The 13,562-nt window shown below is 38.8% G+C and overlaps 1 protein-coding gene across 22 annotated transcripts in view; it reads left to right on the top strand.

Moving 5' to 3' along the window:
* PLEKHA5 (pleckstrin homology domain containing A5) overlaps positions 1 to 13,562 on the top strand; it is a 175,671-nt gene that overhangs the window by 136,282 nt on the left and 25,827 nt on the right. For 11 of the 22 annotated variants that reach the window (XR_004427442.1, XM_033161875.1, XM_033161887.1 and 8 more), the window contains 4 exons: positions 3,542 to 4,010; positions 6,012 to 6,098; positions 9,620 to 9,739; positions 10,523 to 10,576. Coding sequence is in view for 21 of the 22 variants with exons in the window: in XM_033161875.1 (XP_033017766.1) it covers positions 3,542 to 4,010; positions 6,012 to 6,098; positions 9,620 to 9,739; positions 10,523 to 10,576 (730 nt within the window). In the remaining variant the exon portion in view is untranslated. The remainder of the gene's footprint in view (positions 1 to 3,541; positions 4,011 to 6,011; positions 6,099 to 9,619; positions 9,740 to 10,522; positions 10,577 to 13,562) is intronic. The other 11 variants (XM_033161883.1, XM_033161879.1, XM_033161897.1 and 8 more) reach the window with 6 other exon arrangements.

Genomic DNA, 13,562 nt, shown 5'->3' with positions numbered 1-13,562 from the left:
GTTGGACTTCTTCCATGAAAATCATGCATTCCCATGCTGAGATTATTATTACTATCATCACTATCATCAACATTAAATTTATTATCTGCTGTTCACCAGCAGGTCCCAGGATGGGTTAAAACTGGGGTTGGTGTTTTGTTTTGTTTTTAAACTGTTTTTAAACTGTTTTAAGTTGCAAAGCTCTGTTGCAAACTTATTTACACTCCTCTCTCAGTTCAGCAAGGCAATGATTAAAATGTTGAATAGCCTTTTTCCTTATATTTTTGTAACAGAAAATACTGTTGATCAACTAAGTTTAATAAACCAGTATATGAATAAATTTAATTCCCTCACACAAAGAAGCTTTTCCCCCTCCCTTTGTGTGAGTGAGAAAGCAAGTCAGGGAGCAATCAGTTATCTGTAATTTCATGCTATAGCTGAAATATGGTTAGTGGGTTCCAAATAAGCCAGAATTCAGAAGCCATCTTTAAAATATGGTTTCATATCCTCGCTTGTTCAGAAGCCAAAAACCATCATTCTTGGCTCATTTCCCAGCTTCTGTGAAGGGAGGAGTAATGTGACGGTATGTTGGTGCACAAGGTTTTTTGCATATCTCTGTTAATTAAGACAAGATATGGCCAAACTGCGGGAGGCAGTGAAGGATAGGCGTGCCTGGCGTGCTCTGGTCCATGGGGTCACGAAGAGTCGGACACGACTGAACTACAACAACAATGATAATCAAAATGCAGTCATTAGGTCTCTTTCAAATTACAAGCAGTGGCTTGGCTCACACATCATGCTAAACTGAGTGAAGTCTAAGCACAAATGTGCAGACTCCCAAAAAGAAGATTGCTGCTGCTTCTTTCCTCAGCTACACTGATCTAGGCCATAGTTTGTCTTAGGGTGTCATCAAAACTGAAGCTTGTGGTTTACTTCTGTCTGGATTAAGTATGAACTGTAACCAAGGTTCATCCCATGGTTTACAGCTTATTGTTTGTACGGGAAGCCTAAACCACAACTCAATTTAGCTCAGTTTGATGCACCAGCAAAACGACCATGGATGAGCAAAATAGCTGCAGACTCCTCCCCCAGAATATGCACATGTGTGTGAAGTCATGGCTTGGCTGATCATAATGTTCAAAGCAGGCAGGCATGTGTCTTTTTATACTGTAGATCAGTGTTTTTCAACCACTGTTCCGCGGCACACTAGTGTGCGCGAGATGTTGCCTGGTGTGCCGTGGGAAAAATTGAAAAATTACTTTATATATAGTCAATATAGGCACAGAGTTAAATTTTTTAACATTTTCTAATGGTGGTGTGCCTCATGATTTTTTTCATGAAACAAGTGTGCCTTTGCCCAAAAAAGGTTGAAAAACACTGCTGTAGATGTGTTAAAAGTTGAAGTTTTACTATACCAACAGTGCATTTCCAGTACTTGTTTTGAGAGTTTTAATTCTGTGAGTAAATGATTTACGCCACTAAGTACTAAGTAGTATTAGGATGTGAAATTGTGGTTCTGCATGACAGCAAACCCTTGGCAGGAATCTGAACAGCAGTGCCTAGTCCTCATTGCTCAGGTTTTTTATTATAAAATGTTGCACTCCAGCATTGCTCTTGAGTGTCTAGAAGTGGCACTGCAGTATCCCACCTTCTTCTCTAACTCCCAGTGCCCAACTTGAGTGAAGACTCTGGTTCCATAGTTTGCTTTGGGAAGAGCAGTCACATGATAGGTGAAGCAAAATATTGCCTGTCCCCACTTCTTTAAATGTAACTTGTACTTGAAATATCACTTTCATTGGGTAATGAAAGGCGCTAAGAAGTGTTTGAGATTTCATACTTCAGTTACGATTGCACCTGAGGAGAAGACAACAATGATGGCTTTGTTTGAAGTTAATTTGTATAAGAGAGGTGGTGGGGTTTATGTCATTATTTACTGCTTTGGAATAAATAAACTCCATTCTCTCTGAACATGCTGCTAGGATATTAAACCTTTACAGCACAGTACTTGGGGCAATGTAATGAAAGGAAGTAAAGTTCAGAAGCACAAATATAATATAAATAGGAGAAATGAGATAGAGGCGACCTCTTTTTTACTCCCTCTCCTATCTAAGCCTGCAAATTGTCACTCTCACTTGGTTGCCTATGGTGATTAGCAGTTGCCTCGAAGGCAAGTAGCAGATAATGCAACCCTTTTAAAGAAATAATAATAATATTGCAACTGTCTTTATCCTGCCTCTGCATAGCCTCAATTCAGCTTTCAATGTTCAAAACAATTCCCTTAAAAGCACTTGGGTTTTTTTAATGCCTGGGGCTGTACAGCAGGGGAAGGCACTGTTCAGCCTTGTGGAATCTACTTTGTGTTTTACTAAAATCCCCAGATCCGCCAATGGGAGCAAGGTGTAAGACTTAGAATGAAAGAACATGACATGCTCTAAGCTGCTAACGAGCACAGAAAATTGTTTTACTCCTCTCACACAAAAAATTATTCTTAGTCATCCTCAGCTTTTTTCCATCTCCCCCCCCCTCCCCCACTTACCTGCAAGCATGCCCAGTGCACTGCCTTCGCATGAAGCTATAATAAGGGAGAAATTAATCAAGTGGACTGGAGCTTTTGGCCAATTTGAAAATATATAATTAATTGAATGGGTCATGTATTGGCCGCAGATGGCCAACTGTTCCATAAAACTAGTTTACCACACCATAATTCTGAAGGAGGATTTCATGGTTATTAAGTTGTATACCGGGAAAGAAAACAATAGTCCTTGAAACTAAAACATGTGCAATGTAGCCCATAGAATAAAAGAGGAAGGAGATAGAAGGAAGCTGGTAAACTTTAGGAGAAATTAGCAAAGCCAGACATTGCATAAGTTTAACTGGAGAAGACTCATTTTTATGGCTGTGCATCCTCCATTGTTTGGCTAAAGGCAGATAAGGCCTCTGCATTTCTGCATGTTTTTCTTCCCTCTTCTTGTTGCGGTTTCCAGAAAAATTGTTTTCCTTTAAACATATATGCATTCCTATGTGTGAAGCACCATGAGGAAGCATGGCTGCTGCAGCATTAGTTTCCCTAAGCAGTAGGGAAATGGGACTGATCATCGCCCCTAGATCAGTAGTTATGAGATTTGTAGAGTCCCCAGCCATGTGAATACTCCTTTTCACCGTACATATGGGAGATTGTGTATTTTGGCTGCCTGTAACCCAACTTTGCTCCAAGGAGCTCATAGGGTTTTCCCATCTTACGTGTGGGCTGTGTGGGCGATCCCCTCTGTGGCACCAGGGGAATCTCAGCTACCTCTTTCAGGGATGCGTGCATAGATGGTTCTCCTTGGATACAGATAAATCCATAATACAACTAAAAAACAGAGTCTATAACTTAACAAGTGACATGTTTAGAGTTTGACTGCTCAGCCACAACAGATGTGGCCTTAGCAAAAAAAAAAAGGAGGGGGTTACAATAATTATTTGTTACCCTAGAGATAGACTAGAGAAGAAGAAAACTAAATGATGTTTATTCCTTTGCCTACTTACATTTTGAGTTACTGAAGGAGGATTCTTGTTTCAGCATAATTTCATATCAGACATTGCCAAGAAACATGCCAAGCCATCGACCCCAAATTGTACCTCGATATCCAGAAGGTTATCGAACTCTACCAAGAAATACCAAAACCAGACCAGAAAGCCTCTGCAGTGTGACACCCTCTATTTATGACAAGTCCCTTGGATCACTGCCAACTGAAGACAAAAGAAGATCTATGCGAGATGACACCATGTGGCAACTCTACGAGTGGCAACAGCGGCAGTTTTACAATAAGCAAACAACGCTTACTAGACACGGTACTTTAAGTAGTCCCAAAACCATGATTAATATATCTGATCAAACAATGCATTTGATTCCCACATCACCTTCCCATGGTTCGATAGCAGGTTTCCAAGGATACTCACCTCAGAGGAACTACAGATCAGAAGTGTCCTCACCAGTGCAAAGAGGTGATGTAACAATTGACCGCAGGCATAGGCCACATCATACAAAGGTGAGATGTTTTTATTGTTTTACTTCAGTTACTGTGTGCTATAAAATGTATAACTTGGAACTAGTCTTTCCATCATGTATTGCTATTGTGTGGCTCACAAAAGAAATACCAAATATAAAGCTTTGGGTTGAAAACATCCAGTTAGCTCTGATTTATATGCTAGTTCTCTCTGTGATAGGGAGAACTAGCATATAACTGAGAAAATTGCACTAGGAATTAACATCTTAAGTGTGGGTTGAAAGATAAAGACTTTCCGTTTCATATACCAGTGCTTCCTCTGACATGAGATGTTCCCACAGCTTTTTTTCAGGCAGAACTCAGTTCTAGCACCTCTCAGGTGGGTGCCATTGCCATTATAAGAGAATAAGAGAGGTGTTCATTGTGAGTTTCGGCACCTCTTTTTCTAGAAAAATGGCAAGGGATGTTCCTAAATAAACAGCTGCTTGTCGCAAAGACCCAGCTAAGCCTCCCACCTCACCTGAGCAGTTAGCATATCTGTGACAGAACCCTGACCCTTGAGAAGTCCTTGCTTGAGATCTTCATTCGAGGCCCTTTCTCACATTGCCACATGCAATGAAGCAGGGCAGGCAGTCACTAGGGAGAAGGCCTCCTCAGTGATGGGACCATTTTAAGATTTTTGTAATGGGCTTGTAAACTGCCCAGAGAACAAAGTTTTATGTGCACTATATAGATGCAACAAACAAATAAAATAACAAACTCCACATCTGTTGTGTAGGTCCCACCCATTCAACCACTTATCTATTAGCATAAGAACATAAGAAGAACCCTGCAAGATCAGGCCAAAGGCCCTTCTCATCCAGCTTCCTATTCTCACAGGGGCCAACCAAAAGCCTATGCTAAACCCGCAAGTAGGACCTAAGTGCAACAATGCTCTCCCACTTATGATTCCCAGAAACTGGTATTCAGGGTCATACTGCTTTGAACAGTGAAGGGAGAGAACATGGGCATTGTGGCTACTATTCGTTGATAGCCTTTTCCTACATGAATTTGTCTAATTCTCTTCTAAAGCTATCCAGGGTTATGGCCACTGCTGCCTCTTGCGGTGGCAGATTCCATAGTTTAACTATGCACAGTGTGAAGAAGTATTTTCTTTTATTTGGCCCAAGTCTTCCAACATTCAGCTCCATTGGATGGCTTTAGGCACTCATATTATGAGAAAGGGAGAAAAACTTTCCATACCATGCATCATTTTATCTATCATGCCCCTCCTGACTCATCTTTTTTTTGTAAACTAAAATGCCCCAAATGTTGTAACATTTCCTTATCTTCTCCCATTCACTTCTTCCATGTGTACAAATAGGACAAGGAGCAGATATTATGTGCATTTGCCATTCTTTGCATATATGGAGTGTAGTTATTTTGTGCTTGAACATCTTTATCCTTTTTTAAAGTACTGCTATTTGAGAAGTTTCCCTAAGACTGTTTCCTTGTGCAACATTTTTCAACCCCCAGCTTCACACTTATTGGCTGCATTGTGTTGTATATTGTTCTAAAATCACAGGAAAGTCTTATGATGGGAAGGAGCTGTGTATGTGTCTGTTTCTAAAAAAGCAGCTGTGCCAAGAATTAGGACAAAACATGTCATTTATTCAGTGCATGAATGTGTATAAACATGTCCTACTTTAGTTTCTGGACATAGCAGTGGCTTATAGGAGAGCACTCAATGACTTTTTAAAAAGCAGTTAATTAGGAACACTTAATGGTACAAACTTTAGTGAATGGAATACCTTATTCGTTGTAGTTGGTGCTTCTTGGACCTTTGAGGGCATTCTGACATTTGCAAGGTTCAAAATGAAAGTGTGGCGATTTAGTGTATTTCTGCTGGCACGTTATTAACCAGAACCTTCACTTTAGACACCTTTCATAAACCCTAAGTTGACTTGGAAAATCATACTTAAAACACAACATTTAACCTTTGGTTTGAAAAGCTTTGACAGGCACCCCGAATTATATGTGCACGGTTTTGTTTTTTCCCCAAAGCAGCATGTCTTTGTGCCTGACAGAAGGTCGATGCCAGCAGGTCTGAGTGCACAGCCTATTACTCCCCAGAGCTTGCAAGGCAAAACGGTGAGTGGCATTTTTATATTTAGCCCATCATTTTTTATTTAAGAACAACCTATAAAATACAACACGTAGCACTGTGACTACTCTAGTTATAGAATCTGTATTAAATGCAGTTTCCATCTTTGTTTTTGCATTAAATTGAGGTTTTCCTTCTAAACAGATTTAAATCTATTTGGATGCTGCATTAAATTTTGCAAGAGTAATCAGATAACCTTTTAATTCAAATGCTACTTGTACTATGCAATTCCTATCTGTGAATAATTTGTCTTTTTGAGCCATGTAAGTATTTCATTTTAAATATCTCTAGAGCAACAGCAAGGCACCTTTAAGATCTTATTGTTGTTCATTTCACAAATTGACCTGCCATTAAGTCGTTAATTCAGTTGTGGAGGGGAAATACCAATTACCAGAGCTTTTCATTGCTGCAGAATGGAAGTCACAGTTAACTAGGAAATTGGTGCTGCAGGCAGTTTATTATACATTGTGCTGTCTTAGAAAAGAAACTATCCATCCACTAATTGCACATTTTTATTCACATCATTAAAAGTATTTTACCATTCAATACCTAAGGTTTAGATGAGGGATTATAGATTTGAGCAAACATTTTTGAGGGACCTTTAACTCAAATATGACCACTTTTACTAGCTGAAACTTAATTTCTTCCAGGCAATTTCTCTTCCCCCTCATTTCTTAGTAAATAATGTTTTTCCAAGTGAAACACCAATGAGTATACTGTATTAGGGGAGTGTAGGTTAATCATTATGAAACCTGTTAGCTCTTGAATATAGGAAAATTTCTTGCTCCCTCTGCTGGAACTCATTTAACACTGCCAGTTGCTAAAACCATATGCTTTAGCTAAGGAATACTTTCAGTTCGTTACTTGTAATATATGATTCAGGATTTCTGAGTATGTGGCTCACCTAAAGCATCACAGTTGAAACCCTCTTCCAAAACTCCGTGGAGCCCCAGTGATGTGGATGCCTGAATAATAGACCTGACCTCTCTTTTTTTATATGTTAAAGAATGTGCCACGTGAGTAGTGGAACATTTCCATGGCCTAAATGGTGCAGTCCATGGCTCAGAAAATTTTTGTGCATGTGATAGAACTCTCTTCGGTCTTTCACATGAACAGCTGAATGTGCAAAGCAAATAGCTCCATTTTACATCTCATGACAAAAAAGATGCTTTACATAATTGGTTGCTATATAATTTTGAAAGAGCTTTTGATATATGTGTCAGTATCTGAATCATAAGTTTAAGCTCAGGTTTCAGGAACTGTTAAGAACTGAGGCCATGAATCTTTGCAAGTAATACATTAGGATAGAGTGAAGAAACAAATTTCTGCCTGAGAATCACATTGGAAGTTGCATTCAGAGGTGGGTAGGGTTGAAGCCCAAAGTGAGCTGAGTGATGCACTACTCATACTTTTGTTCAGTAGAAATTGCTTGTTTATGTCATTTACATACAAACAACGTACAAATTTCAATGGTTTTAGTTGCTTCGTGTTGCTTTTAGTGAGGATCTTCACTGTGCACTTGCTTCAAAAGAGAGAAGTGGGCAGAGCATCACCATAGTTAAACCTAGGGAATCCACCTCCACAAAAGAGCAGTGATGGCCACCAACTTAAGACAATAAGACAAATTCATGGAGGATAATGCTAGCAGCTATCACTAACTGTGATAGACCTGTTCTACCGCCATAGTTGGAGGCAGCATGCTTTTGAATACTAATTCCTGAAAACCACAGGTGGAGAGAGTGCTGTTGTGGTCAGGCCCTGCTTGTAGGATGCCCAAGGCATGTAAGGAATGCTGCAATTACAGGATGCGCTTCTTTGTTCACCACTGCTGCAAAAAGATGGTGAGCTGAATGAAAAGCCACTGTGACTAGTCCACATGCCACCAGTTTCCCACCCCTGCATTAGGAATACATAAGAATTAAATTACAATGAAGGGTTCCACTTCAAAGGTGCTTTGTTCAGAAAATTAAATAGACGTGGTCATTGTAGAAGGAGCTGTCTATGGAAGGCTGAGGTCAAAGTGCAGGTTGAGTGGGAGCCAAGGAAAGCCTGTACAACAAAGAGAGAGTATTTGGGGGTTGGGAAGACCACATATAAGTTAGGAAGATTTAGTCAAGTGTTAAATTTGGATGAGATAAAAAGTGTACTCCTAAGACAGGAGTGGAGAACTCATGGTCTTCCAGATGTTGACTCCACTTCCCATCATCCTTGAGTAGTGGCCATGCTGGTTGGAACTTATGGGGGCTGCTAAACAACAGGAGGGCCACAGGTTCCCCATCCCTGTGCTATTGCTTTCAAGAACTAGGATGTCTCTCTTCTACAGATACCGGTGGCAAGACAAATCAGAACAACATGGAGGACTGACTCTGGGTTGCATCCAATTGTGCCCCTCCACTGATGGAGGCCTCCTTAGTTCAGCTAGCAGATGCTTCCATTATTGGAAGTGAGCAGAGGCAACATTTGCTGATTTCCCATTTCCTCTTCAGCCCTGAGCTTCCTTAAAAACTGCCCCAGAGGGTTAGGGGGATCTTAGTGTTGTAGGTGGCATGGGAGGGGGCTGCAGGAGGAAAGGGAGCTTTGTGAACATCAAGCACACCCCTTTTTAGTCTACAGAAGTGTTGGTGGATCAAATAAAATCCTTCCATCAGAAGATGGACACAATTGGATAAAACCCTACATTAGTTAAGAATATACAATAGCTGCTTTGGTTTAAGGGTCGTAGTCTCCTTCCTTTGCATGAGTGCCTGCTTTTGGGTCAGTAGCATGGAGTTCCCCCAGAATATATTTGGCTTGGGCTAATGGTATTACTGTACTTTAATTCTTCCTTGATTCTCAAGCATTTGGATCTTCCTATTCAACCTTCAAGTTCTGGCATGTATAATTGTGTTGAAAAATCTTAGATGTGTTTGGGAAATAGTCTCTCAAAAAACCTGCTGTGATTGCTTTAAATGAGAAAAAACAGAAAGTGTGTTGTGTTTTGGATCTACAAACTTTGACAGTGTACGTATTTTTACAATGCATACTTTTAGTAAAAGTTGTATGTGTGTTTTTAATATTTCATTCTTTATTTTTTCTTTGGCAAGCATTTGAATAAATTGCTCAGGTGCTACAAGACTCTTCCTTGTTTCAGATACCATAGTTTCTGTTGCTATCCAGTTCTTTTAAAAGCATACCAAACAAAACTTGAGTATATCCAGCCTCTATATTTTGTGACCGTAGTGCTTTTTTTCTTCCTCCCTTCGCACAATATCGCTAGCCTTTGTGTGTAGAAGTTATTACCATGAGTTTCAGAAGCTTCGCGGTTTTAAAGCACTTCTCACCTCCTCTTAGTTTAGTTGTATTCTATTGGCAGACATTGTTGGTTCCCTATTATTTTGCAGAGGTTCACACAGTTTAGATGTAGCATGATATCTAGCATTATCAAACACAAGTATATATTTGAAGTCTTGTGCAAGATAATGATTAACCTATTTTCCACTCTTTGGCTTCTCATACGATACTCCTTCAGCCAGAGGAGCTCACGCTGCTGCTTATAAAGCTGAGAAGGCAGCAAGCCGAACTGAGTAGTATCCGGGAACACACATTAGCACAACTCATGCAACTAAAACTTGAGGCCAGCAGCCCAAAGGTCAGCTATGAAGTGATGTTTGTCATGTGCCATCTTCACTTATTCTTAGCCATTCATTAATCCAAGCTTGCATTGTACCATTGGTGCCAACCTCCTCTAATGTAGCTTTTTAGAGCGTCATTGTTTTCCTGGCATCTGTGGTGGTCTGCTATTAACCCTTTGAGTTCTAGTGTGGATGTTGAATACATTGCAACAAAAAAATAGGAATGCGTTCAAATACATTTCATTTTAATTGAGTCTGAAATTTTGCAAGTTACGCAGATTACACACAAATATGAAGTCCAAGTAGGTAAGGGTAGTGATAAATATGATCTACCATAACCATTTCGTTTTGTTTTCTCATCTTTGAAATGATTTATAATAAGCATTTAGAAGCAGAAAATGCACACAATTGTATCAAAGGGTTTATAGTTGTCTGTGTAAATTCAACATGACCATAGTGGTTTTTCTTAATTTTGTTTTAATGTTAAGAAGTTGTTTGTGCGGCTAATATTATTAAATCTGCAATTGCAAACTAATGCTTTATTACTTTTCAAAAGCAGATGTTTGGTTATAATTTTGCTTCCTTCTGTCATTGGAGTATTGATTGGCTTTTCAAAATATGCTAATGCAAATTCTAGGAAGACCCAGAATTCAATGTAATTCTCGCTTGGATTAATATGACAATATAATCTAAAGGTTGAAATTAAAATATGTAGTTCTCTTTCTTTTCTGACTGACCTTTTCTACATCTTCATATCTGTCCTTTTCTTTTCTCCTTCTTCTTTGAATGCTGCTTGCTAGAATGAGATTCTTTCTCATCACCTTCAAAGGAATGCCATATATTTGGATCATCAGGTGGGATTCATAGCTTATTCTTGTATATTTATATCTGATAACATGCTGACACTATTTTTTATCATTCAAACTTTTTAATGGTACTGTCTCATTTAAAATTTTACAGGGCAGATGGTGAAAATGTTTCTCCAAGTGCAGATAGCACAATTTATATGCTAAGGTCATTGTTCTGTGCCATTCATACTCTTTGTCCTAATGCTGCAGCTTGTCTGCTAAAATAAAATGGGGTCCAATATTTGAATGGGTTCAGTTATTTACATGACATTGTTAATGTGAAGTGCATCCCCCTTCTCTGCCTAATGTCTCAACAACTAAAATTGATCTGTAAAAATGTTACATGGAAAAATGCGAGAGACATTTTGTAAACCAAGAAAATCTTTAATAAAATTTTAAAAAAATTAAAAAAAATGTGAAGTGCAAAATGAATATTTTAAAAATCATCCTAAAAATACAGTGTTTATCACAGTAGCTATACCTGGCTTTTGTCTGCCTCATCTCTGCAGTCAGAGTCTGAATATATACAAACATTTAATGTAATGAGCAGGGATATACGGTACTTCTGTCATAGCCATCTTTTTGGGGTGGGGAGGGGGAGGAATACTTCAAGAAACCTTTGCACAGAACTTGAAAACTGCATATCTGCCCATTATTTTGTGCGCCTGCTGAGTTGTTGGCACAGGAATTCGGAGTTCTTTAGATTTTCTCAGTTCCCTTTATCTGCATCCTGAAATGAGAGCATGTATTCACTTGACACACCACCAATAATGCGGCGCATTTACAACTCAGTCCATGGCAGCTGTGCTGAGGATGAAGTGCTTTCCATCAAGCAGTAGCACAAAGTGGAGTGTATCATCCACTTGTGCTGGCACATGGCGCCATTCCCTGTTTTTGTGAGCTGCTGCCAACACCAAATCTCTTCCTTTTTAATTTTATTTTTTGATCTAGACATAATTGGTTGGTCTTTGGCTGATTCTCCATTTTATACCACTCTCATATGCAGAAGGATAAAATCGTATTTGATAAGGAATCCTAGTTTCTTTTACTACATAACTAGGGATTAGGGGAGAGTGGACCCTGGGATTAATCTTACATACTGATAGGAAGTTCAGAAGTATCCCCGAGTTCATTTTAACCAGGTTACAATAGTCAAGTTTAATGATAAATCACAAACTGATTCTATCTGCCTGCCACTTGTACTTGTTATCTAGCTGATACTGCTGAATCAGAATTAAATGTATAGTCGATGTGTAATTTAATATAAAAACAGCAAAATCTGAGGTGCTGGATTTGTATTCATCTTTGGGCAGACTGAAATATTCAAGCATGACAGTGCATGGATTTATATTCAGTTCTGTCTCTGACTGTAAGTGCAGTTCTGAGCCAAAAAAAGGTGGTATTTCTGGGCCCTTGAATAATTTTTGATCATGGAAGATTTTAGTACCGGCTATGGATATTCTTACAAAGGGCATTGTTTCTCATTCTGCTATTGTAGCAGCTTATGACCATCAGCAGTATTTATAGACTAAACTTATTAGAAAATGCTAATCAAGCCTAGGTTTGGAATAGTTAAATTGTAGTGAACCAGGCAAACTGTTTAACTATAATTTAACCTCAAGAAGCTACATATATGCATGAGAATTCTCAGCATTTGGAATTCTCAAGAATCAAAAGCTCTCCTATTCAATACAGTCCTGTTCAGAAGTTTATAATCTAGTGTTGTCTGTAAGATGCTTAACAACATCCTTTTAAGCAGTATCCCATCATTTCTATAGGATGTGGACTCTGTCTATAATGATTAAAAAAGCAACCCTCTACTCACAGTTTTTGAGTCGTGTTCCTTATGCACAGATGGAAAATGGAAATAACTGCTGGTCTGCTATTCCATCCTTTCCCAAGCCCTTGAGATATTCTGGTCTACAACTTTGCCAATGGGGAGGGATATTGGGAGTTGTGATCCAAAACATCTGGAGTGCAGTTAGGTTGTGGAAACATACACTGTGCTGTAGATGAGTCCACAGCGAAGTCTAATCACATCATAAAATGTGGGCCTCCATTGTAGTCCTCACACAATTTCCACTCTGGTCCTTATAATCTTGTGCCACATACTCAGTGTTAGGTTTTATGTTTGCCATGTGGCCTGCATGAGAAACTGGCGTTAGCTGGTTGCTCCCTAAATAGGCAGATGAGCAGGTTCTTTGTTAAGGGCCACCCACAAACTGCTTAAGACAGTACTGTATGTATGATATAACCTGTGTATTTCCTTGAATTGATTAAAATGTATATACACCCTTTTAGTTGAACTGAAGCCTTTAAAGGCTTAGTTATCCAAGCATTCATCCTCCTTTCATTTAAATGAGACTTAACAAGTTCTACCGAAATGAAAAGTGTTCAGAAGCTCTGCTTCCCAAATCTGGCTACTTCCCAAATCTGTTACTGACTTCAACAACACAAAGTATTTGTGAACATAGTTGGTAAATAGTTTATATAAATAATTATAATACAATAGTTTATATAAATAATTATAATATAATAGTTTATATAAATAATTATAATACAGCCTTTTACACTGTAAAAGATAGGTATTAGAGGCTGGTAAATATAGTTGCTGTATGTTATCAATGTTACGGTGTTATATTGCAGATTATAAAGTATTTCAAAATAAAACAAATGAGCACTCACTGTCTAGGAAGGCTTACATTATTGCAGTTCACACTGTAAAAAGTTGTAATAAGCACAATTGTTCATGACTACCTCGGTCTACAACTTGGACTAAGATTGTGCTTGTTCACTATTCATCTGTTTACATGTTGTGCCATAGCTTTGGACTGACCCAACATAAGTGTTCAGGAAAATAATAATATACATGGGTCAAGGTTACTACTCTCCATAAAATGATTATCAAGTTGAGAAAAATCTGGACTAAACTCAACCATCTTCCCAGTATCCAGTCCCCATGTTGACAGCGAGGATTTGCCCCAGAAACCTC

Source organism: Lacerta agilis, chromosome 10, assembly GCF_009819535.1.
Source record: "Lacerta agilis isolate rLacAgi1 chromosome 10, rLacAgi1.pri, whole genome shotgun sequence".
Classification (NCBI taxonomy): domain Eukaryota; kingdom Metazoa; phylum Chordata; class Lepidosauria; order Squamata; family Lacertidae; genus Lacerta; species Lacerta agilis.
This window is presented reverse-complemented; position numbering and strand designations above follow the sequence as displayed.